This window comes from Schistocerca serialis, chromosome 4 (assembly GCF_023864345.2).
Source record: "Schistocerca serialis cubense isolate TAMUIC-IGC-003099 chromosome 4, iqSchSeri2.2, whole genome shotgun sequence".
Classification (NCBI taxonomy): domain Eukaryota; kingdom Metazoa; phylum Arthropoda; class Insecta; order Orthoptera; family Acrididae; genus Schistocerca; species Schistocerca serialis.
The window spans coordinates 421727643-421753798 of NC_064641.1; the positions used below are offsets into that span (position 1 = coordinate 421727643).

At 44.0% G+C, this 26156-nt stretch overlaps 1 protein-coding gene across 1 annotated transcript; it reads left to right on the forward strand.

Moving 5' to 3' along the window:
- The first annotated feature begins 2651 nt into the window (after window positions 1-2651).
- On the forward strand, window positions 2652-25305 carry LOC126474505 (uncharacterized). Its single transcript, XM_050101975.1, has 4 exons — window positions 2652-2827; window positions 13301-13344; window positions 23380-23687; window positions 24829-25305. The coding sequence occupies exons 1-4, from the start codon at window positions 2652-2654 to the stop codon at window positions 25303-25305; spliced, it is 1005 nt and encodes a 334-aa protein (XP_049957932.1).
- The last annotated feature ends 851 nt before the right edge of the window (window positions 25306-26156 follow it).

Below are 26156 nucleotides of genomic sequence, written 5' to 3' on the forward strand. Positions count from 1 at the left end.
AGAAATATATCAGATTTCCTTAGTAGTAATAATAGTCCATTTATATTTTTAATGTGTGAAGAATATGATGGGAACCCATAAACTGACGTTATATCACTAGTCAAATTCTATGATCATTTCAGCAGCCAAAATTCAATTCAACTAAATTTAATTCTCAGCTTCACTTGGAATAGTTTATGTTTTTACTTTTCAAGGCAAATTATTCAACACTGAGCTCAATTAACTTCAAAAATTCGTTCATGGTAGTACTCACGGCTGAATTAAGTTTCAAATGAGTATAAATTATTTGCCTCACACAAATTAACTGGTCCATGCTCTGCTACATATCTGTATGCATGAAGTTGGTCGAGCAATGGCGAAGTAGTGGTGGCAAGCGACGTGGCGGCTAACTGTACTCAAGGCTCTTGATGTTTGAAAGCTCTATACAATTTCTTCTTGGTGGCGGATTTTTAATGTGTTAGAGCCATTCCATGCAATAGCCAAATCCACATCCGAGGCAAAATTCCTTGCAAAGCGGCTTCCAATTGTCCCCCTTGGCACCGTTGATGTGTACCGTGCAACGGCTAGCCACTGACGGCGTACCGTTCACACCAAGAAGCCGCCCAGTTCGACCGCCAAAACCACCTTTTACATCGCGCCAAGCCACTTCCGTAGCGGAGAAACTTCCCTACATCTTTTACATTTTACAATACAAGTGCCCTAAGCATGAACCAGCTTCAAATATACAATGTTTTTCGTCCAAATACACGCACATTATAAAATTTCATTATTTTTAAAGTCATTTAGCTTTTTATATATTTACATTACAATACTTTAAATTTCCTGTCACAAATCAATGACCTTAATCAACAAAGAATACAGACTACGTAATTACGGATAAACAGTTACATAATATAAATCTACTTTTAATCGATATAAGTGTTACGAACAGTGTACATTTGTGCACTAGTTTACGAGTTAAGTCATCTTTGGACTTCAGTGAATTAGAATACTGCTGCTCTGTATGGGATCCCTACCAGACAGGACTGACCATGCACATCCAAAAAGTTCAAAGAAGGGAAGGTCACTTTGCGTTATCGTGAATAGGGGGAAGTGTGTTACAATTACGATAAGCGGATTGTAGTGGCAGTCGTTAAAACACAGACGATTTCCACTGCGGCGAGTTCTGTTTACGAAATATCAATTACCAACTTCCTCCTCCGAACGCCAAAATATTTTGTTGACCTACCTACATAGAAAGAAATGATCATCCTAGTAAAATAAGTCAGAGCTCGCACGGAAACAGTTTTTTCTTCAGCGCGTTTTTCGAGAGTGGGATGATGGAGAAATGGTCTCAAGGTGGTTCGGTGTCCCATTTGTTACGCATTAAGAGTGAACTGGAGAAAATCATGCAGATAAAGATATAGATGAAAATTTCTGCTACGTGCTTCAACTCAATTTGTCAATGACTCTTTTTGGCGGAACTTTCTGAGGTAAGTAGAGTTAATTGCTGTTTAGTAATGAGTGTATCAACACAGAGGACTTTCAATCTCTGTGACGAGAATTAATGATCAGTATAGCACCAGGTAAAAGTGCGGAAGACGTTCTGCGTTGGAAATCGACCTCTGCAGTATGAAAGACTTTACATTTTAAGACGATGCATGATAACTGTGCGGGCTCGTACTCACTTCATCCAGCCCGATGCATCATAGTTGAAAGAGCAGTATCGTAGTGGTGCTACAAGTGGCGATCGGAAAGTTTCCGTTCGAAGGCCCTACAGTTCAGAATCGGTATGCTGATCAGGTTAAAGCTCTGAGAGCCTTGAGACAACCATCCCAACGACGCTCCATGCTGAAGATACTCGTTTGGTAAAACACTGTGTCCTGCTGCATGAAGAAGTCCGTAACTGTTTGCTGCACGTCCTCTTACGATAGGAATTGTCGAGCCATCAAGGACTGTTTTATGGCACCCAAGGCGTGATAATCGCCTGAGGAGAAATCGGGAGTACAGTGTGGGTGCTCGAGTGTCTCCCACTTGATTTGGCATGATTTCTGCACTGCGACATTTGCGGTATGGGGACGTATGTCGTTACGGAGCTGCAGCACGTCTTGGTGCACCATTCCACAATGGTTGTTTACAACAGACATCTTGCCCCATACACATTCTTCATTCTCCGGTGGTTGCCGGTGTTTGTCCTTCGGCAGCACAGAAATGAATGACAGCACGTTGGTCCTGTTTGGACGCATGTGGTAATGACGTCGTCATAGTTCACGTTTGCGCATTTACCGCGCTCGAGTCGGAAAGACATGAACGCCACACTAACGTCATGTCTACGGAGTAGCGCTACGTTGCAAATACGTTACATACAGAAATGCCCTCAAACAAACTTTTTAATCGCTCCTTACCTTTTCAGGGACCGGGTGTGGTTTCCTGCACTGTACAAACGAAATTATTGAACGGAACACGTCAATAGATCACCCATTTTAACTGATTACCATGCGAATAATGGAACACAATTCGCTCTGTTTTCACAATTTTGGCGACGTTTCTTATTTGTTGATTCGTAGCAGCTGTGTTGGTGGTAAAATGCGGCGGTGAAGAGAAAGCTGTTGGTTACAACATTTTAGAGACAAGACGGCTGTCGTGCTGGAAGCTACTCTTTGTGCTGCGGAATGTCGGCGGCGCCCCGGCCCGTCAGAGCGGGCCCACCCCCTGAGCTGAGCCTGAGCTGGTCCAGCTGTCGGCCCGCGCGCCGAGGCCGGCCCACGGCTGCGGAGGAGGACCGAGAGAAGCCAGCGGCCCTCGCAGAGACTAACCGGCCGCGCGGCAGCGGCGGGCACCGTTCCAGGTGACCCCCAAAATATTACCCACTCCCTAAATATAACCGCCACACCACACGGCCGCTGCAGTCCTCACCTGGCGGAGACGTTTTCACGGACGAGGCATTTCCGCTCCACTCGTTTTCCTCCTCAAGCGGACAACTCAGGCTGTCCAGCCACGAGAACCCGTCAGGATCAGGTGAGAATACAAAGAGAGGCTCATGGCAGTCGTCCCCCTACCTAATAAACAATTATTAAAACCACCTGTTAGAGAATAATGTATAAAGCATCATAAAGCTTCCGTCTGAGAGAATTCCTGCAGCGTATGTACAATGTAGCGCGATTCCGATGCGGGTATGTAACCACCGATATGTAGGCAAAGGACTGGTGCGGTATTCGTGTATTACCGACGTTCGTGCGGTAAATGTTGAAACGTGAACTACGGCAACATCATTACCACATGCGTCCAAACAGGACCAACGTGCAGGTCTCCTCTACTTGGCTGCCAAAAGACAGACACCGATAGACATGCATTGGCCGGCCGGAGTGGCCGAACGGTTCTAGGCGCTACAGTCTGGAACCGCGCGACCGCTACGGTCGCAGGTTCGAATCCTGCCTCGGGCATGGATGTGTGTGATGTCCTTAGGTTAGTTAGGTTTAAGTAGTTCTAAGTTCTAGGGAACTGATGGCCTCAGCAGTTAAGTCCCATAGTGCTCAGAGCCATTTAAGCCACATCCATTGCGAATATAGAAGATGTATGGGGCAGCAATTCTATCAGAAACTGCCGTTGTGGATTAGGGGTGCTGCTGCTTCATGATAACGCACGTCCCCTTATCTCAAATGTCATAACACAGGACTTACTCCAACTCAACCAGAAGACACTCGAGCATCCGACCTACAGTCCTGGTCCCATACTATTATCACACCTTTAAAAAAAGATCTTGAAGGATCTATGATTCCTGTCGGACGAGTAAGTGCAGCAGGTAATTACGGACTTCTTCACACAGCAGCATACGGTATTTTACCACACGGGTATCTTCAACCTGATGGTTTCAATGCTCACGGCAATTTTGCATTATTGGCATATCAATTCTGGGCTGTATGACATTTGAACAGGAACTTTTTGATCGCCTCTTATAGCATGAGAACTAATGGTCTCGGAAATGGCAAGGAAATCCACTTTGTAGGTGCTTTCCTGAGGATAGCCCAAGTTGACGGCCTTGCTACCTGAGTAGCTGAAGAAAGCATTTCAAAAGTAAAGGCGCCCATGCACAGATTGACCGTACCTACTCTTAACTAGAAATCCGCAGCTTCACGAGCCCGAGAAAGCTGAGTAAGGTGATAGGGTGGAGGGAAAGGTATTTCACAAAGCTAATAACAACGAAAGATTCTTCTTTCCGAACGGCCGAAATAAACACCATCCCCTCCCTTTGTCATTTAAAAGTTTACATAACCACCGCCTGTAGACCTGTATTCACAAACGTAGAGCCGAGCGAAAGTCTTACAAAAGTGAGTATACACTTCGACTTTATAACGTGCAAATTATGACGTTGCAAAATTATCAAACATCGTTGCTATCATATTTGTCAAATCATATGCATGACATATGGATAACTCAAATTACATGTATTTTAGAAATTCAGTTACTTTACTGCGAAAATGCGTTATAGCGATGTTCTGAGAACTGACGGGGATAAATTATTATGTCGAAAGGGTTTATGTACTTTATGGTTATTGTTATCATAACCAAAATCCTAAGCATCTGTGGTCTGTAGAATGAGGGATAATGGCCAGCTATATTTTTTGGGAATGTGGCGAAGGGGGGGGGGGGGGGGGGGGAGAAAGTTCGTGTTCATTTCTCCCGCAAAACAGCGGTAGTTGACGAGCACAATTCTCTGATGGCGAGTTAGCAGTTCCACTGCCACAGATTCACAGATTGTGCGCGCGTCTTTATAATACATCAATTAAAAGTGTCCCCTAAGCTTCCCGACCTCACAGATGTAATAAATTGGACAGAAGTCTGCGCTCTGACTGTTTTCCGATGATGTATAGCGCCATTTTATTAAAAGGTCAATTATGACGCAAAAAGCTAGTTATCTATTCACGATCACGCATCATCGTATTAAAGATCAGCTGCCAATACAGTGTCCGCCGATTTTGTAAAATATTCCGCTCGTTATCATTTTTCCTTGTTCTATTCCAAACAACCAGTATTTCACAATAAAAGAAGTTACATGCTCAGGAAGAGCAATTACAGCTTTCATTTAGTAACGCATAGACACATAAACAGATGTACACTTTAGACATACAGAACATTTTAATTTTTGCTGGGATAACGTCCTCGACGTCCCAAAAATAAATTAATATGATTATAATCCTCCAAATCCGACAAAGGTTTTCGGGAAGCTTCCCTTGGTTGTAAGGCAAACGCGCAAAAAAGTAAGCCTCCAGCACTTTTTCCCAACTGAGATCCCCCATGTGTCTCACTAGCAACCTGTCTGATAATTGGCTGACTAGAACCGCGACTGACTGGGCCGGATCTCGAACAGCCCGCTCCACTCCTTGCAGTGGAGAATGAAAATATTTTTTAAAAAATGACACTGTTTCACATGCACTGGTAAAAGGCTGGGGAAATGATGCTGTGATCTCGCGATAGTAAATCTCTCGTCTGCATTGAGCTCAATGGTGGATATGCGTAATGTACAATTAGAGTTGCTTACACACTAAATGGCAGTAAAAATTTTTAGAGGCAGTTGAGCTACCACTCATATTCCTCCGCCCCCCCCCCCCCCACCCCCTCATCAAAAAAGACGCCGAAGATGAAAAAAATAAAAAATGCCGAATGAATCGTGACTTCCACAAGAACTCGCATAATCACGGTATCTGCCGATTTCTACTAACGAATAGGACCCATGTTCTATTTGACAAAGTCGTAACAATAAATGTGTACACCAGTATTCTGCGCAAAGCCCAACCTGCTATGCCTGGCGTGGAAGCCGCCTCACAGAGTTCGCTAGTAAGGCATCACGCAGAGTGACCTATCGCCTCAGGCGGCGGGATACAAATCTGCGAATAGTACTCGAGCGAATACTGAAAAAGAGGTGCCTGTGCGTATCCTCAAAAGTATCCTCATCGGCTGGGGATCGCCTACGTCAGTTCCAGTCATTACTACTCGTGTGCCTGTACCAATCTTTAAGAGGCAGTTCTTCGTTTGTATTAGCGTTCTTAGCAATTCTGCTATCGGAAATATGGTGGTGATGTCCGAGAAAGTTAAAGATAGAAAAGTTGGGCAAAAACTGGGGCATATCTCTTAATTTCACGTCTGTTCACTACTGCAACAGCATAAAGGCGGCTTGCAACAAACATCACATTAGCATGAAACGCACTACGTCGTCACATATGCAAATGACCAACACTTCAGTGCACAAAGTAGGTGACAGTACCGCCATCAACATTCTGTACACAAGGAGAGATTATGCAGCATGTTTCTTACTCAGAAGCTGCGTTTGAATGTCGGTTATTCGTGGGGAGACCACGTTATGGCTAGTGTAAGAAGGAGAAGAGCCTACCAGCACGTGTCAGCAAACCACGGCAGTACGATTCTGGCCTATAGAGACTGCAGGTTATCGTTCCTCGATATTCTGCTTGCGATCGCATGAGTGTTACGTAAACACGGAAAAGAGGTCTTCGGGAGACCCATACTCAACGCCATGCATGATCTCGGCGATCGCGTGTGCTTATCGCCCGAAAGTGCAGGGACACTGTCCACTGTCAAAAGTCTGAGTAAACACCTTCTGCAGCACAGACCGCTGCAAGACGTGCAGGAAAAGTGTCAGTGAGGCTCTGGATGGTGCCGACAGGGCTGTGGACCATGTTGACTCTAGTGCAGTGGCTAGCTCCGCTAGGATCCATGGCGCGAAAAGGCCGATCGAGCTGGTCCCACAGATTCGCGATTGGGTTTAAATCCGGGGGCTTTCGTGGCCAATGGAGTACGGTAAACTCGTACTGGTGCTCTCCGAACCACGCACGTACGCTTCGAGCTGTGTGACACGTTGCAGTGTCCTTCTGGTACATGCCGTTGTGCCTAAGAAAAACAAACTGCATGTAGGGCTGGACATGGTTACCAAGGATAGATGACCACTTGTGTTGATCCATTGTGCCTTCGAGAATGACGGGATTCCCCAAGGAGCACCAAAAAACCATCCCCCAGACCTTAAACGTACCCCCTTCAGCATGAACCTTTCCGACGATTGTTGAAGCGTGTTTTCGAAGACACTTGACGCCGTACACACCAACGGCCATGTTTCATGTAGAGCATAAACGATGATTCACCTGAAAAGGCCAGTCAGTGGACGTGCAAATTCCAGCCTTCGCCGCTGATGAACAGAAGTTAGCATGGGTACAAGAAGCAGACGTCTGTAGCGGAGGTCCATACGCAGCAACGTTTGCTGAACAGTCGATGAGGAGCCCCTTGGTTCATCTGGACGGTTAGGTGTTCAACAGTTGCACGTCTATTCACCCGAACACGTCTCCACAGCCGTGTTCATCCATATCATCTGTGGCCTGTGGCACAGCACAGTTGCCTCGGAAGGGCCATTTTGCCATGCACGATATACTTTAACCAAGGCGACAGGCAAATAGTTTAAAACTTCGCCGTTTCAGAAATGCTTCCACCCGTGGCCCGAAAGCCAATGACCATGCCCTTACGGACGTCATATAAATCGCTCTGTTTTCACATTAGGAAACGACTGTACCGTTCTCCATGTGCCTCCGACACTCTTTATATGCCCTCCACTGCTAGTGCTAGCACCTGCCGTCTGTGAGTGGTTATTGCACATTCACATCCCATACGCCGGTAGTCACGTTAATGTGACTCAACTGTCTGATTGCCTGACCATGCAGGTTGGTATAAGCATGTCACGTATCTTGGGTCAGAAAATCTAATCCTTGCTGCAAGGCAAGTATCCACACCGAAAGTAAGACGACGTCTGGAGCTCCGTGTACAGTCAGCACGGTTTCCGTTGCAGTGGGGCAGCGGAGAAAGACGCGCCGACAGTGGTATGGTGAACAACACTGCACAAGAGACGAATACAGGCTGCAGAGGGCTACGAGGCTGCACCTATCTTCCCCGAACTACACCTGTTTTTTTCTTAATCTCAAAACAAAAAAAAATATCCTTGCAACATAGCTTTCAGACTTAACTGTCCCGAACAGTTTCTCGCTATTGTTACTGGTGGTATAATAGGTTAAGGAAACTCCTCCGTGTACTCTTAGAATTTCGAGAGGTCACTGTGGCACAAAATCTGTATGAGTCTAACCCCCCCCCCCCCCTGCCCCTCCCGGACCTAAATCCTGGATTCGACTGAGCACTGGACACCGGAGTGGCACTGCTTAGTATTTTCACACGAGTTCCAGTTCTGCGTATAGCATAAAGACAAACATATCGTTATGAACGCTCACAAGATTACGAACGTAATCAGATTGCATTGATCATCGTCACACAGCCCCGGCTGCTGGCATGATGGTGTGGGATACCGGTGGGTACACAATACGACCACTTCTGGTTCGCTTAGCTCACGGTTGGGCGACCGGTGTTTTCAATCCAGCCAAAAAGAAGAAGAAACTGGGAGATAGAGCGAAGCGTAGCACAATTTTCCGACGGATGTTTTTAAGACAGCTATCATGAAACGTGGTAAGTAAAGAAACAATGTTCACGACACGTAAATAAACGTCACATCTGAAGATGACGTGAATATACAACGCATGTACAGTCAAAAAGGCATGTTTTCAGGCACAGTTGTTGGCGTGGTGTGGGAAAGGGGGTATCATTCACGTCGGTGCGTTTTGACATCATGCGCTAATAACGCTGCTGTCGCGTCAGATGGCAAGGTGGACAGCGCGCTCAGGCCCGCAGCTCACCAAAGACTGACCGTGCCTAGCATAGCTGGTAATTTGGTCAACAGCAGTTACATATCTGACGTGTTAAGACTGATGGCTGCGTCCAACCGTCAAGGCTTCCGTGACTTATCTTTTAACAAGACGGCACGTTGCCCACGCTGTATTGATCTATCTAGATACATTGAGGGTTCTGGCCAGCCTGATCTTCAGACCTCTCGCCCGTTGAAAATAATTGGTCAAGGGGTTCTCTAGAGACTGCCAATAATGTTGTTGAACTCAGGCAAGGAGTTGAAACAGCATGTAACGACGTACGCGTACCTGTGATCCAGGCTCATTTCGCTTCTGTGCTCAGCCAGGTTAGAGCCAATGTTCCAACCCTGTGCACTACATTTCGCACCATGAATGTCCCAAATTTAATAATATATAACGAAATAATGTGTAAAGAATAATGACTAATGTATAACGAAAGAAGACCCGTACCAGCACTTTGGAAAACTGGAAAACCACACATTGGCTGAATATTAGGGCAAAGGAGGCTACAGTGGTTTGCCCACATCCTTCCGAGCTGATAGATTCTTCCATTACCGAATCCTTCATTCTCAATCTGCAGGATAAACGCCCAAGGGGACGTGCAGGGACGCCGATGGAAGGATCGAGAGTTAACAGTCTGTATAGTGCGCTGTTTTTAAGGTTCCGCACCACAATCGGGAAAAATCGAACCGTTACACGATCACTTTGTTATCCGTCTGTCTGTCCGACTGTTAAGAAACACTTTTTCTCGGGAACGGGTACTCGTATCAAGTTGAAATTTATGTCACAAAGTAAGGTCTACGGCCCCTTGGTGATGTGAAAAATTGATGGTTCTTAGTCTTAATCATCAGATACGGCCATTTATATCACATACTTTGATACTCGCAAACTCACTCATAAAAAGCTACAGCATACTTGCTGCCGAATCATGAAATTCGGCAAGAACGAAGGTTTTACAATACAACCAAAGGAAAAAAATGCGATAATTGTTAATTTGTAATTATATCACACGAAAAAATATTTCTTTTGTCATTTGTTATCCGACTTCAAACTTGAAATTAAAACATCTCGATAGTCTTGGGACCCCAGAACCAATATGTTGCCATGACGATAAGAGACTCTCGATTCCCGGAAGAATGATCGGTCTACATACGTAATTAAAATTACACGGAACACTCAGCGTTCGAGTGCCACTCACACATGGCCGTTTTCTTCCTTTTTCAGAGGGGTTATTTCCTCTGTAGAGGAGTTATTTCTGTAAAGGCCCATTAATACAATAAATGATGATGATGATTATTCCTTCTCCAGTGCAAGCGCACAATGAGTAGAATTCCCTTATCTGCTACTCCTCCTAACGTTGGAGTTTTAACGGGCACCAGTGTACATTGGGCGGTCGGCCAGAGTGGAGACGAGTTGCGAATCCTGGATCAGCGGCAGTGCTGGCGATGGCGGCAACGGGGGGTTGCAGGCAGCCGAGGGTGCAACCGCCGCGGTCGCCCGCGCTGCGCTCGGGCGGGCAGGGTGTTCACCACCCCCCCCCCCCCCCCTCTCTCTCTCTCCCTCTCTGTGTCTCTACCCGTCTCTCTCTGGTTGTGCTGTGCTGTGTGCGCACAGGCAATCGATGTCCGCTCGCTTGCTTCTGCCGTGCTAATGAGCCGGTCTGCTTCCCCCAATGCCCTGTAGCCACCGCTACAAGCGCCGACAGGTACCACCTACATTACTAGCCCCTCTGTTCACCACACATCAACTGAGCCCACGTCCCATTCTCTACACAAATAACCGTGCTGCTGAACAGCTGCAGATACCAGTTCCATCGCAGACAGCAGTGGCGCTAGCTGATAAACAGCCACTCATCAGCGACCGGACTGCAGCAGCTGTTGTGTCGGTGGACGACAGCGCTCTTGTCGTCGCTGTGAGAGAAACAATTCGGTGTGTCACGTGACTAGGATTTTCATTTTTTATTTTATTTGTTTTACTGCAGTTTTGCCGCAGTTATACAGCGACACAACACTGCATTAAATAAGATATTACTAGGTACAAGTAAGTGCTAAAGACAGAAAGTGATTTTCACAAATAGGTTTAGCAGAAGCATTTGACATCAACAGCAGTGAATAGTTAAGCTTAGTGCCAGTCATCAGTTTATTATGAAAGTTACAAACTTAAGTGTGAGCACTACTAGTTGTCACAGGAAAATACCATCTGCCAGCACGGCAGTTAAATTACGATAGCGCTCTCTTGAGGCAACTATATTCAGTTACATGCTCAATTAGAAGAACTACAAGTTAAAACAGTTAATGGTTGTCTACAGCCAGCAATACAGACACTGAATACCTCAGCTTAAGATGATTGGCGCAGCAGAGAGAAAGAAGCAAACACGCAACGTGTTAATATCACAAGGAGTGAACACATTCAAATGCAGTAGAACGGTAAACAACTTATAGTGAAGCGCTTACATGAAATTTGCTGGTCACCTGTTTTACAAAGACGCAAGATACCTCTGCCCAATGGCATACAAGGGATTAAACAGAACCCTCACTTCCTGTTGTTACCTTTCTTTTTCTTTTTTGTCAAATTGGCTGCAGCCTTAGTTCCACTCAGAGGCACACAAGATAACACAGAATCCATCTTGAATTCAATACAATAATAATTAAGTAATGATCAACAGCTCCCCTGCAACATATGTAAATGTATGTAAAGAAACCAAACAGGAAGAGACATAAAGTGGACAAACAATAGTTACGACTTTAAATCACAGTTCTCTGTAAAATTTCTGCAGCTAGTGACAGAATACTAATGGTGTTCCACAGCAACTGGCGCAATCACTATGAAAATTATAAATGAAAGAAGATCGTAACATTAAAAGGTGCTTATGTTTCGGAAGGGAGGTTATGGTACGACCTCGATCATGTGACCAGATGAGAGGAAACGAAGATGCGAAAAAAACGCGGAGAACTATTCCACTGAAGATACTTTAAAGTAAAAGGTAAATTGTGTCTGGAAGAAATGAAATACACTGCAGCAAGAAAAGGGCGTTTTTGTTTGCAAGCGAATATTTCTGTAATTGCTGCGGATGATTGCTACGCAAATAAACTTAGTGTTGAAATTTTCTGTCCGTAGCTGAAAATGGGTGCTCACCATAAGATTCATTGTCGTAAGACTGATTCCGAAGCCAAGTTTCCTTCGTACAGATGGTTGAGTGGCTGACAGTCTCAATTCCAACCAGCTTCTCGGCGCCAACAAAACACGCACCAAGCTAGTCTGCCGACTTCACGCGATGTTCAGCCAACAGAGATGTCAACACTTCCGTGGCAACCGCGAACGCCGAACTATACGCATTCCGCCGACAAGAAAATCTGAGTAAGCTGAGCAAGAACAAATCTTGCTCCTCGGCGCCGCCTCTCTGCCCTCTGGTTTGAAGGCGCCCTTTGGTTGCCCAGCATCCGGTCAGAGGCATTCGCCGTGGGCAGCTGCTATGGATACAAGCTAGCGGCCTCAGTGTGGAATGCACATGGCTCACATTTCTTGAACGGATTTCGCGACAGTTTGTTGAGCTGTTCCCAGAGATATTATTATGCACCAGAATCTACAAATGGTTAGTTAATGCTCCTGCTTGCATATTTGTAATATAATTAATAATATCTATAATTACAGATAAATGGGAGAGATATCTCACTATCAGCTTCACATCTCATGCAGCCAAGTTGCTCACAAGAAAAATATAAAGTACAATGGAAAAGAAATTTTATAAGGCGGGGCGGGGGGAAGGTTGGGGGGGAGGAGGGGGGAGGGGCCAAAATCTTGGTATCACAATAACATGACAGTAAAAAAAAAGAAAGAAAGCCTCAGCATTACCTTTTCTAACGCTTCGCCTATTTTATCTTGTTCCCACTGCTAGCTTACCCCTCAGCTTCGGGGTCATAGTGATACACTCACCTACAGAAGTCATCTGGGTTGGTATGAAACAGCTGCACCATTTCTGCTGTAGCCGAATGCGAATTACCGAATAACGCTCCACGTTATCATTGGACTGCGATGTTTTGTTTTGGCTCCTTTAGGTACTGTGGAAATGTGTTACATGTATCCCGACTGCAGGCATGTAACTGGAAAGAAATTTAAAAAAATAATTACGTAACTTTATTTTTTAGAGATGATTAGTAAAGCTCTACAACTGCCTCCTGGCGTACGTTGACGGCTATGATTCAAGGAAGGTGCACAAGCTCGTCGTCGTAGTCTGCGGAGGCAACGACATATGGATTGCCACAGCAGATACGTTACCATTGCTGATAAGACAGCGACCGTAGTCTAAAGGTGCCGCACAACTTCAGCACTTGTCACAAACCATTTGGTGGGGGACACGCCACGAGCAAGAGTGTCACTGGTCACACCGTCCAGCCTCCGATGGTCGGCAGAAAGGTCAGCTGGTGAAACGAAGGCAGAAAGTCGTGGTCATTTATGACAATACAATGTGGTTTGCCGCCAGTGATGGCCGTTTGTAACCTCACCATAGACTAACGGAGAAAAAAAATCCAGCCCATTCTACTGTTCCACGTAACAGTGATATCATTTTCCGGCAGGACTCTACTCGTGCACATTCCCCCTGCTGTCATAAACGGTGAAGGTATGTTTCCGGTAGTGGAGGTCGGACTAGACATCATCCCACATTCAAAGAAGTACAGGTGTGATAATCATAATTAATTAAGACAGGAACTATCGTAGTTTTTATAGTAGTGCTTTATTTTTTACTTGGCGTTTTGTTCACAAACTAATATTTATGCTCTTACTGCGGAAAATGACCACTCCCTAGTTATTTACTGGTAACGTAAATCTCTGGAAACATGTTGGTTACATCTAAACATAACTGCTACAGAAATATAATCGAATATCAAACGTGAACAGAAAGAGGGCATCCCAGCTAATCTCGCAGTATGTGTAGTGAGAGACACTCTGTAGAGTCTGGAAAGAATCCGATGTAGGTGGAGCGTAGCAACTCCGAGTCGGTCCGTGAGACGTAGGACGTTTACGCAATGCCCGTAGAAGATAGATATCCGGGTGTGAGTCAGCGTCTCCTAGACAGTTTTAACACGTTCGCGCATCAGATGCTTTGAAGCATCAGGTTGACACTTCTGGCAACGAATCTCCTGCGTCAGACGTTGCACAGGCTCGTGTAGTCTTCGCTACCAAATCGTATGGACCCGTAAGAACTTCCCTACGATTTCAACTTCAGCTCTTCTCTATAATCTGGTTTAGCAAGTAATCAATTATCCATCGCAATAAAAGGAAAGGTCGTCTTGGTTTTGTCTGCTTCAACTGCGTCTGGGTAAGCTGCTTTCCCCGATGGTGGCAGCGAACTTTTTAACTTCTCACACATATCAACACAACGCATATATGGCAAAATAGTAAGATAACCTAAAGGACCCGTATAAATTAACATACCGTCGACAACGAAACTACCCCAACGTGAGAAAGTTTCGGACCACAGACGGAGCACATTAGATTTTTGAAATGCATGAACCGTTGATTAAGAGCGCCTCTTTATTTCTTCCGAAGCCTTTAATCGGTACATCATAGGTTCCACGTTCGAGTCACGGTCACAGCGCACAGTTTTAATCTGCGCACATACTCCGTTGCAGAGTGAAAATTAATTCCGCTTACATCGTATAGCTATTTATAACACAATTCCATTTTGGTCCTCTTACACGCTAGTTTCCAAGTTTTTCACTACAATTTTTAGAATAAAATGTCCCTCCGCAGACACAAAAATCAGCCACAACAACTCAGCTATCACGGCACAAGCCCTGCATGCCAATGAAGTTCTCAGGCTTCAAATTAAAGATGATATGTAAAATAGACTGAAAATTTATCTGTCCATACAGAACGGAAGATGATTGCAGACTTAATACGGAAAACAACACCAAAATTATCCAACCTCCGTAGATCGAAAAAGAAGGTTAAAACAGGCTGGAAGCGTCCAGAGACTTCCAGCGACTTGACCACAAAATTTTATACTACTGGCCATTAAAATTGCTACACCAAGAAGAAATGCAGATGATAAACGGGTATTCATTTGACAAATGTGTTACACTAGAAAAGACATGTGATTACATTTTCACGCAATTTGCGTGCATAGATCCTGAGAAATCAGTACCCAGAACAACCACCTCTGGCCAAAATAACGACCTTGATACGCCTGGGCATTGAGTCAGACAGAGCTTGGATGGCGAGTACACGTACAGCTGCCCATGCAGCTTCAACACGATACCACAGTTCTTCAAGAGTAGTGACTGGCGCCGGCCGAAGTGGCCGTGCGGTTAAAGGCGCTGCAGTCTGGAACCGCAAGACCGCTACGGTCGCAGGTTCGAATCCTGCCTCGGGCATGGATGTTTGTGATGTCCTTAGGTTAGTTAGGTTTAACTAGTTCTAAGTTCTAGGGGACTAATGACCTCAGCAGTTGAGTCCCATAGTGCTCAGAGCCATTTGAACCATTTTTGAAGTAGTGACTGGCGTATTGTGACGAGCCAGTTGCTCGGCCACCATTGGCCACACGTTTTCAGTTGGTGAGAGATCTGGAGAATGTGATAGCCAGGGCAGCAGTCGAACATTTTCTGTATCCAGAAAGACCCCTACAAGACCTGCAACATGCGGTCGTGCATTATCTTGCTGAAAGGTAGGGTTTCGCAGGGATCGAATGAATGGTGGTGCCACGGGTCGTGACACATCCGAAATGTAACGTCCACTGTTCAATGTGCCGTCAATGCGAACAAGAGGTGACCGAGACGTGTAACCAATGGCACCCCATACCATCACGCCGGGTGATACGCCAGTATGGCGATGACGAATACACGTTTGCAATGTGCGTTCACCGCGATGTCGCCAAACACGGATGCGACGACCATGATGCTGTAAACTGAACCTGGATTCATCCGAAAAATGATGCTTTGCCATTCGTGCACCCAGGTTCGCGGTTGAGTATACCATCGGAGGCGCTCCTGTCTGTGATTCAGCGTCAAGGGTAACCGCAGCCATGGTCTCCGAGCTGATAGTCCATGCTGCTGCAAACGCCGTCGAACTGTTCGTGCTGATGGTTGTTGTCTTGCAATCGTCCCCACCCGTTGACTCAGGGATCGAGACGTGGCTGCACGATCCGTTATATCCATGCCGATAAGATGCCTGTCATCTCGACAGCTAGTGATACGAGGCCCAACGTTGGGATCCAGCACGGCGTTCCGTATTGCCCTCCTGAACCCACCGATTCCATATTCTGCTAACAGTCATTGGATCTCGACCAACGTGGGCAGCAATGTTGCGATGCGATAAACCGCAATCGCGATAGGCTACAATCCGACCTTTATCAAAGTCGGAAACGTGATGGTAAGCATTTCTCCTCCTTACACGAGGCATCACAACAACGTTTCACCAGGCAACGCCGGTCAACTGCTGTTTGTGTATGAGAAATTGGTTGGAAACTTTCCTCATGTCAGTACGTTGTAGGTGTCGCCACCGGCGCCAACCTTGTGTGAATGCTCTGAAAAGCTAATCATTTACATGTCATAGCATCTTCTTCCTCTTGGTTAAATTTCGCGTCTGTAGCACATCAGCTTCGTGGTGCAGCAATTTTAATGGCCAGTAGTGTAACATGCACGGAACAACTGAAAACTCTACCTTGCGGCCAAGAATTCAGAAAATATGTAGACAGAACATAGATAAATTAATCACAAGATTCGAACATAAACTCGCACAGATAAAATACTTTCTGGTGGGAAATACGAGGGTTGACTAGAAAGCAACGCACCGCATTTTTTTTTCTCAGCCGAAAGCAATGCTACGAATGCGAAACGTTACGTATGTGTTATTTGAAGCCGCGCGGGATTAGCCGAGCGGTCCAGGGCACTGCAGTCATGGACTGTGCGGCTGATCCCGGCGGAGGTTCGAGTCCTCCCTCGGGCATGGGTGTGTGTGTTTGTCCTTAGGATAATTTAGGTTAAGTAGTGTTAAAGCTTAGGGACTGATGACCTTAGCAGTTAAGTCCCATAAGATTTCACACACACACATTTTTGTTATTTGAAGTCGCCCGAGCGAGCACGCCAAGTTTCCGTCACTTGCGACAGATAGCGTAGCTGCAGGACAGTTTTAAAATGGTGCCTGTAGGTGATGTACGTTACAAGCAACGTGCTGTCATTGAATTTCTCACAGCAGAGAAAGTGTGGTGATTATTCACAACGCCTGTGCAATGTCTATGGAGCATCGGTTGTCTACAGAAGTACAGTTAGTCGCTGGGCACGGAAGGTCAGGTTATTAGAAGGCGGTTCGACGGAGGTCCACGATTTGCAGCGATCGGGGAGACTATCCACGGTTGTCACACTGTCATGTTGCAGCGAGCTGACGTCATTCGCGAGGTCAGACGTATTAAGACTCGGGAGTTGGCGTTGCATCTGTCAATTAGCAAAGGAAGTGTGGACGCAATTATCCGCATTCTCGGATATTACAAAATGTGTGCGAGATGGGTCCCGCGGTGTCTAACGATGATGGATCACAAATCGCACAGAAAAAAAAAACATTTGTCTTGATTTGTTGCAACGTTCTGAAGCTGAGGGGAAGGCCTTCTTGTCCCAGATTTCAGGTGATGAAACCTGGGTCAACATTTTGCGCCCGAAACAAAACGGCAGTCGGTGGAATGGCCCCATTCCCACTCCCCACAGAAGAAAAAATTCAAAGTAACTGCTTCCGTCAGTAAGGTCATTATCACTGTGTTTTGGCACTTTAAAGGTGTGATTCTCACTGATGTGATGCAAAGAGGCGGTACCATTAATTCAAAAGCATATGTCGACACATTAACAAAACTCAAGACGCGCCAACTTCGTCGCCACTGCAACCCACGAGATGTTTAGCTGCAACGCGATAACGCTCGGCCCCACATGAGACTTAGGACAGCTGAACACACCGCAAAACAGGGTGTGACACTGTTACTCCATCCACCCTACGGCCCTGACCTAGCCCCTCGGACTTCCACTTGTTTGAGCCATTAAAGGATGCCATTCGTGGAAGACATTTTGACATTTTGAGGACAGTGAGGAAGTGAACCACTGTCTCCGCCACCGGACAAGGATTGGTACCGACAAGGCATACACGACCTTGTTTCGCGCTGGAGGAAGGCCATAGAACGGGACGGAGATTACTTGGAAAAATAGGGTGTTTAGGTAAAACACCATTCTTTCGCGTGTGTAATTCTCATTATGTTCAATAAAGAATTGTTGAACAAAAAATGCGGTGAATTACTTTCTGGGCATTCCTCGTACATTCCGAGAAAGAAACTGTGAAGAAAACAAGACCAAGCGGACTGAAGAAAGAAAGCGGAAAGTTGCAAAGAAATTCTGGGAACTGAATTATAAAGCTTTCCTTTTTTGCAATAACATTGAACCACCAATAATAATAATAAATGTAAGAGACAAAATTAAAAGAGAAAGATGTAGAAAAAATGCGAAAGGAGACGATTCCATTAGCACGTTTAATCTCATGTTGACGTCTCTGTCTTCAATCATTATGCAACAATTCTTGTTTCCCAAAACAATATATATTTATTAGTTCTGCGCGACATCAGCTATGACAATGAACTAAATAATTACCATATTTGATTCATTGTTTAACTTCGCACTTAGGATAAAAAACTACAAAAGTCGCTGTATATGCGAAGGAAACGTCAAAAGTTTCTGGCCAGTTTGTGAAAGACTAAGGTTCTAGGGGAAAGAAAAGCACTTTTTCCAAAGAGTAGGTTGTGTCTTTGAAGTATAATTCACGAAAGTCTGCAGGTACCACATTTACTGCTGGCTTATCTCCTTCAGTGCACCCCAGAATTTCCAATATTTCCAAGCTCTGGGAAAAGATGAAATCCAGAAAGTACAAGATCTCGTAACTGGACTTAGGTTTTAGCTCTTCGCACTTAAAATTCATCATTTTACTCATTGCCAAATCACTTTTCTTAATCGAGATGGAAGATCCCATTTTTTCCTGCCACATTCCCGGTTTTTTCTGACATAATTTTCTTGCAGTTGTTATATAGTACTTGTTATATAGTATTCACCAGTTGCTGATTCACTGTTCGTAAGATAACCAATAGTGAGAATCCCTTACGTGTCATAGAAAGAACTATTTCTAACATTTTCCGCAGATTAAGTCAACTTCGCCTTTTCTATTTTCACAGCAACAGTGTACCTGCGTTTAAATCAGGGTCATATACCGTTCTATTGACTGTTGTTCCAGAATTATGCCGATTAACAATTCTGTTTCAGCACCAGTCTCGGTGGCCAATTTTGTGGTGTCAGACAACAAATTCAGACGTGCGGTGATCAGTCTCAGTTGGTCTTAGGATTTTTGTGACTTACCACTGCTTTCACCACAACCAATGATCTGGTAGCGTGGAAAATACGAAGGTGTAGCGTTTCTCAGAGTCCACGTTAATCTGTAGAATACCTTTTAACTGGATGGTGTAACTCAGTTCAAAATGTAGAAGGAAAGCAAACGTATACTGCCTGCAACAAGGCCAAGCTTAATACAGCACCGGTCTTCAAACCAACCGTCGATGTTAGGATAGTTTTCTACTTACAAAAAATGAAAAATCACTCTGAACCGTGAGGTGCTAAATAATACCTGCATGTAGATTACAACAGATTTGCTTTTACTTATAAATAAAAGGGGGGCAGGGCAGGATGGAAGTAATAGGTCGTTAGAGACGGAGCACAATCTCGGACTGGATAAGGTTGGAGAACGAAAATGGGAAGTACCCTTTTGGAAGGAGCCACTGCAGCATTTGTTGTATGAGATTTAGAAAAATCGCACAAACCCTAAATTGGATGGCAGGACGGGGATTGGAACTCTGTTAGTCGCGAACGAGAGGATAGTGCCTTAAAAACTTTGCCACCTCGCTCTCACGTTGTGATCACCCTGAGAAGACATAGCGCTAATACCGTGTAGCATCGCCTCTAGCCTTGATAAAGATCTCCATCCGGGGAGAAAGAGAGTCTGCAACTACCTTCTTGTATTCCACTTCCGACTGAAGGCGCCAGTTCAGTATTAGACCCAGCAGAGATTGTGGTAATTGTAATGACACATTCCTATGCAGAGACATACGATATCTTAAAAGCTGCGCCAAAGATAAATTGAGAGGCATGTATATTATAATCTTTGTAAAGTTCACATTGGATTCTCTTTTGTTTGATACTCCAAGGAGCTAAGGGACACTTTCGATTGTTGCCTTGTGGAGGATGGACGTGATTTTTGGACTGTGCGGAAAGGCAGCCATATGGTTGGTAATTATGGTTTGTGCGATGAGCACAGCAAGTCTTATTGTGTTGTGAATAAAAAATAGTGAAAAGTATCGAAGTGTTACGAAAATTATTTATAGCGACGTAGCATAGTATTCCTTGGTTTCCACCGTCTTCGTGAAGTGAACCGATGCCGACTCATGATGGTACACACGGTCAACAAAGAGAAGAACATTGATGGCGACTAATGAATTAATATTGTGGTAGAAGGACTAATTCTACGTCTAAGGTGAGAACTCTGATTAAATCAACAATGACGTGGAATTTAAAATATAAAATGTTTTTTATTTATTTCGCCACACTGGCGACCGCTGACAGGGACAGTGCTGGTGGAACAAAGAGTAAGTACTTCATTGTTGTGCTACAAATGTACTTGTACTAATTACTGTTTCTCTGTTACATGACGCACATGGAAAATGACGAATAAAGTGAAACAGTATTAACTGTATAAACGGATGGCACAATAACCAGAAGGAACAAGGACAAGGATTTACAAAACTAACGTAATCGTGAGTGACGCAGCTCAGTCGGAATTAAGGTAGGAAAGCGCAAACGCATGCAGTGGCTGCACCTTGGCTTAGCTCCACTTAAAGCAGAACCTTTTCCTGTCCATATTAAAATCCTGGTAGTGTTTGTGGCAACACACAATTACACTTTGATAATTACTTTTTATGTTCAACAATCGCTGAATTAGAAGACGTAGTGCGCCATCTTGTAAATTTCCGACGCGCAACAAATAACAATCGCGAGATATTTTTATTAATTCAACTGCGAGAGAATTTAAAGATTTAGATTAACAGTAAAGTACAGATAAAAATAATATCTTCACAATGGAATCGAAGAACTTTAATTTGACAAATGTTCATGGACACGTCACCGATTCTGACAATAGTGACGTAAATGATGACGCAATTAGTTTTTCAGCACAACATAATGTAGAAGTAAATACAATTCAATTGCACCCCACAGGGATTAACAATAACGAACCACTTGCAAATGAAACCTTGTGCACAGTCGATGAAGCATCGATTACCAGATCAGATGAAAATATTTCGCGTGAAGTCAGTGAACCTAGCCCGGTTTCGATTCAATCAGACCGTGGCAGAGAAACAATGGCAACAAATAATGGCATAAATACAAACACACAAGCTTCGTCAGTTACGCTTGAGGCATTATATAGTCTGATGTCAAATGTGAGCGAGAAACTGGCGAATCTAGAAATAACGACAAACACAAAATTGTCAAACATGGAAATTGGGTTCCAACAGCAGTTTTCAAGTGTAAACACGCAATTTGAAAACATACACAGACATTTCGATCAACGCTTAAATAAACTCACCAATGAAATCGATCAAAAGATCGAAGACAAAGTCATCAAAACCGTCAATAGTGTATACAATGTATTGTCAAATGACTTAGAAAAGAAATTGTCAGATCTTACAACCAAACAGGAACAGGAACTGTCAGAAATAGTAGAAACACACAATCAAACACAAACCGTACAAAAAGAAATACATGAAAACGTACAGGCTATTCAATTAAATTTAACAAGAGTACAGTCCGCATGTGAAGAAATACCTGACCAAGTTAATAAAGTTAACGAAGAAGTCGGTTTTCTGAAACAGGAGACTCGACGTATCAACGCGGACATTATCAAAATAAATGAAACTTTAGAAAACGGTAATGTAAATGAATCAATAACTGACCGGGAAACAAAACTTTTTGAAAAATTAGGTAATGAAATCAAAGTAGCCGAGGACAGAATACGTAAGGAAATTGCTGGTAGACTAAACGTTTCAAATGACTTGCCTACGTCAAGCAACAAGCAGCGCGACACTTATTCGCCCGTGCCAGATTACGATGTCAATAACGCAGAACATCACGCGCCCTGTCCGGCGTATGTGCACGTACCGGCACAGGTAAACAATGGCCATTCGCCAAACGCGGTGCTGCAACAGGCAGTAGGCGTGTCGCCTTGCATCTCGACGATTCTAGTCGATGAGAGCCTGTTGAAACATAGACAGTTTCCAGTTTTCTCCACAGAATCCAGAAAAACTCATCCAGTCGTATTTGTAAGAGCATTTAAAAATGTCTTACCAAGAAACTGGACTGAGGCACAGAAGATTAGATATGTAGTAGGCTTCACACAAGGCGACGCACTTTTGTGGGCCACAGACATGGCTGAACAGTGCGTCACCTACGAACAATTTGAACGGGCTTTCTTGGAGAAATATTGGTCTGCTGGGGTCCAAGAAAGACTGCGCCGTGAAGTATTCAACCCACAACCGTTCAACCTCAAAAACGGCGGGTTGAGAAAGTATTTCGAAAAGTACTTGAATAAGACGCGCTATTGGAACAATCCAATACCGCACGTAGACGTTCTCAAAATTCTGAAAAACAGACTACCCGCGAATTTACGCGAAAAATTGGTAACCATACCGGAAAACGACCTTGACTACTTTCTTTCCGTGCTTGACTCTATTAATCTAATATACGAAGAGCCGAGCACAAGTAATCGGAATGAATATTCCGGAACCAATCAAAACAACGGTAACGGATATCATTTTAATGGCAGTGGACAAAACCCACACAGTTGGCATCCGTATGCGACAAGGCCAAATAATGGAACCTGGAATTACGGAAATCGGAGGAATTCGGCGCCACAGAGACGTGAAGACCGAAGGTATAGTACAGATTACGGTCCACGCCGGTATGGAAATGATAGAAATCACGTGAATGATTGGTCAGGCCCGCGTGATGAAAGGCGGCACACAAATGAAAATTACAATAGTTACAGTAATAGGAATGATAGACCAAGGAGGAATAGCGACGGCCGGTCGCAAGAAAATGTTGCACGCAGCGGTCCGGAAACTAATTGGCGACAGAATAACCACTCAGTACACTTTGTAGATGTAAAGGTACGTTTACACTGGGATACATGTATCGCGACATGTATGAGCGACTTGTCAATTTGACATGTCGCGATACATCACCTCATACAAAAATTCACGGAACTTGTATGCGGACCCTCGAGCTCATACATGTCGCGTATACATTTTGTATATCGCTTTTTGGCCATATACGCGACATGTATGAGCGACATTTGAAGAACTCGCGCATGCGCAGTACTATCATTTCCTGTCGTCTTGTCGCCTGCCGCTTATTTTGAAGTTTAGCGCATGCGTAGTACCAGGCTCTTTGGCGGCTGTTTTGAGTTTTGGAGCTGCCGACTGTCGTTTGTTGTGTAGTTATTTGTGTATTTTGTCGTGTGTTGTGCCCGCGTGTTTTAAAATTTGCGATGACTTCTTGGTCCAAACAAAATACACTGCATTTTATAGAGGCAGTGCGCAGGCATCCCTGTATATGGGATGTGAAAATACCAGACTATAAGAACACTCACAAAAGGTACGACGAGTGGGAGGAAATTGCCAAGGCATTTAACGTGTCAAGGAAGGAATGTGAGGACAAGTGGCATAATTTAAAAAGCCAATATAGTCGCGAGTTAGCGAAACGGAAGAGCAGCAAAGGAAGTGGAAGTGCTACAAGCAATGTGTACCACACTTCATGGTATGCTTTTGAAAGTATGCAGTTCATAAGAGACAATTACAAACCACTCTCTCATAGGAGCACACATGAAGTAGTACCAGTAAGTAAATTTGTTATATTATTTTATTAATCATATATTTGGCAACATTTTTTCGTGCTAATGCTTTACATAATGTGAATATTTACAATTTCACTGAAAAACATGATTCTCCATACTGCTATGGTTTGAAGTCCTGAATACTGCAGAAGAATAGAGCATATTACTTTATGTCATCATTTAACAATGATGTGCAACTTATTTTCCATACTGCCATGGGATGGAGCCCTGAATACTGCAGAAGTATTCAGCATATTCTCTTCTGTTGTCATTCAGCAATGAAGTTCTTCGGCCAGTTCTGGGCAGTGGCTCCAGCACAGTAGGGGTTTCCCTCCAGGACCCAGGTATTACGTTGCCATCATCTCCCTCTCTGTCGTATGTTCCTGCTGGACAATAACTTTGAGATTTTCTGTTTTGAAGAAAATTATGTAAATAAACACAGGCTAGTGCCACCACTGTAGCTTTCCCCGGACTGAGAAGCATTTGCTTCCTCAGCACTCTGTAAACAGCACTTATAATCCCAAATACATTTTCTATTACTCTTCTTGCCCTGCATGCTCTATAGTTAAAAATACGTTGCCAACTATTTTTTTCATGCAGACCTGGAAATGGTTTCACAATATTTTCCTCTAGGCCAAAGGCTTCGTCAGCGACGAAAACATATGGAACAGGCTTGCTCCTACCAGGAAGAGGAGTTGGTGGTGGTATATTTAGAGTTTTTGTTTCTAACATTTTGTAAAATGTGGTGTCTTTAAGGACACCACCATCTGAAATCCTCCCCTGCGTGCCAACATCAGCGTAAATTATTCTATAATTAGCATCAGCAATTGCTAGCAAAACAATGCTGAAGCGCTCTTTATAATTAAAATAAACTGTTCCACTGTTGGGTGGTGCCACAATGTCAATGTGCCTCCCATCTATAGCTCCCAAACACCTGGGGAAATTCCATTTTTCTTCATATTCTTTGGCAATTTTCAGCCATTCCTCTGCAGTAGCAGGAAGCTGGAAAGAAAATTGTTACTCTTTTAATTTAATTTACGCGTGGACACTCAAAGAAATTCTAAATACATTAAGATACTTTGATTATAATGTATGTATAACATATAGCTCACTTTGCCTTAGAAATGTGTTATGTATTTTAAAGGTCATGGAAGCCCCAGCCAGAGAAGGAGATGGTGAAGGAGAAGGAGAAGGAAGCATTTGTTTCCCTTTCGATGTCACAGAAATGGAGGAGGTGACATTTGCCACGCCCCCAGAAGACATTGTGGAAGTGGAAACCACTCCGCTCATCTCTGTGCCTCCACATGAAAGTGGATGTGCAACCGTGCCACCTTGTACCACTCCAAGTCCGAGTGGAAGTGGTAGATCAAGTGCACTGAAGAGAGCCAGGAGAGACCTGGATGAAGACCGAGAAGGTCTTTTACAGACCTTAAGAAAAGTTGGCGACAATTTAGCAGGCAGGAAAAGGGACCAGTTTACCCACTTGGGTGACTTGGTCGCCAATAAGCTCAGATTTCTGTATGAAAATGGCCATACTACAATTATGGCAAGACTTGAGAACGGAATCTACAGATGTTTGCAGGAGGCAAACAATGAACTAATAAATGCAAATGCTACATAATTTATGTATTCTTTAAAAACATGTATAAACAATATGCATGTAATGTGCTGTCAAGTACTATTTAATAAAACTAAATACAAATTAATGTTGTTGGATATCTTTACTATGAAGAAAGTGTCCTCAGAAATTGTGATATTGTATTACTGAGTGAAGCATGTCAGTCGATCCAAAGAACTAAAAGCTAACCCATTTCAGCAAAATTTGAGAAATTTATGCTGAAAAAGGTATGTGCCGTTAAAAGTTTAGTTCCTATTCCAGCATCCTCACGTGGTTATGTTGGCAACATCAATGGCGCGGTAGAAAATTTGTGCTGCTGTTCCTGGTTGACAGTTACTTGTATGTACCCTCGTCCGCTCGTTAAAAGTAATTGCCCTCGTAAAACGAAGATTTCATGACAAAACATTTGCATTGTCGCGCGATTACTAATGCCAACGACTCACACGATTGTCGGCATTAGCATCCGTTGCCAACATTATCACGCGAGGCCGCCGGAATAATAGCAAAAAACTGATATACGCGCCAGATGCATGAAAAAATTATATAATGTATTACATACTCTGATATATATATATATATATATATATATAACTTTTACCTTCACTTCTTGGGATAAAACTTGCACAATGGCCTCGCAAACTCGAAGAATAATGTTGCATATGGCACTTTTTGATATCCTATGCAGATACATTAACGTCGAAAAGGAATCCCCAGTGGCCAAAAAACGGAGTGTTACTGCCAACTGATCCTCTGGTGGAATCGCTTCCCGAAAGTTTGTGTTGGTTTTGGACACAAGAGGAGCAACAAGAGATAGCAAACCGCGGAAATCCTCCATACTCATCCTAACATAATTT

What these genes read in the sequence shown, in the direction of transcription:
- LOC126474505 (XM_050101975.1), top strand. Translation starts at nt 2,652, where the DNA reads ATGTCGGCGGCGCCCCGGCCCGTCAGAGCGGGCCCACCCCCTGAGCTG. An exon ending in AGCGGCGGGCACCGTTCCAG is followed by an intron (nt 2,828 to 13,300) that starts GTGACCCCCAAA and finishes ATTTTCCGGCAG; the next exon opens with GACTCTACTCGTGCACATTC. An exon ending in TGCTGTCATAAACGGTGAAG is followed by an intron (nt 13,345 to 23,379) that starts GTATGTTTCCGG and finishes TGCATTTTATAG; the next exon opens with AGGCAGTGCGCAGGCATCCC.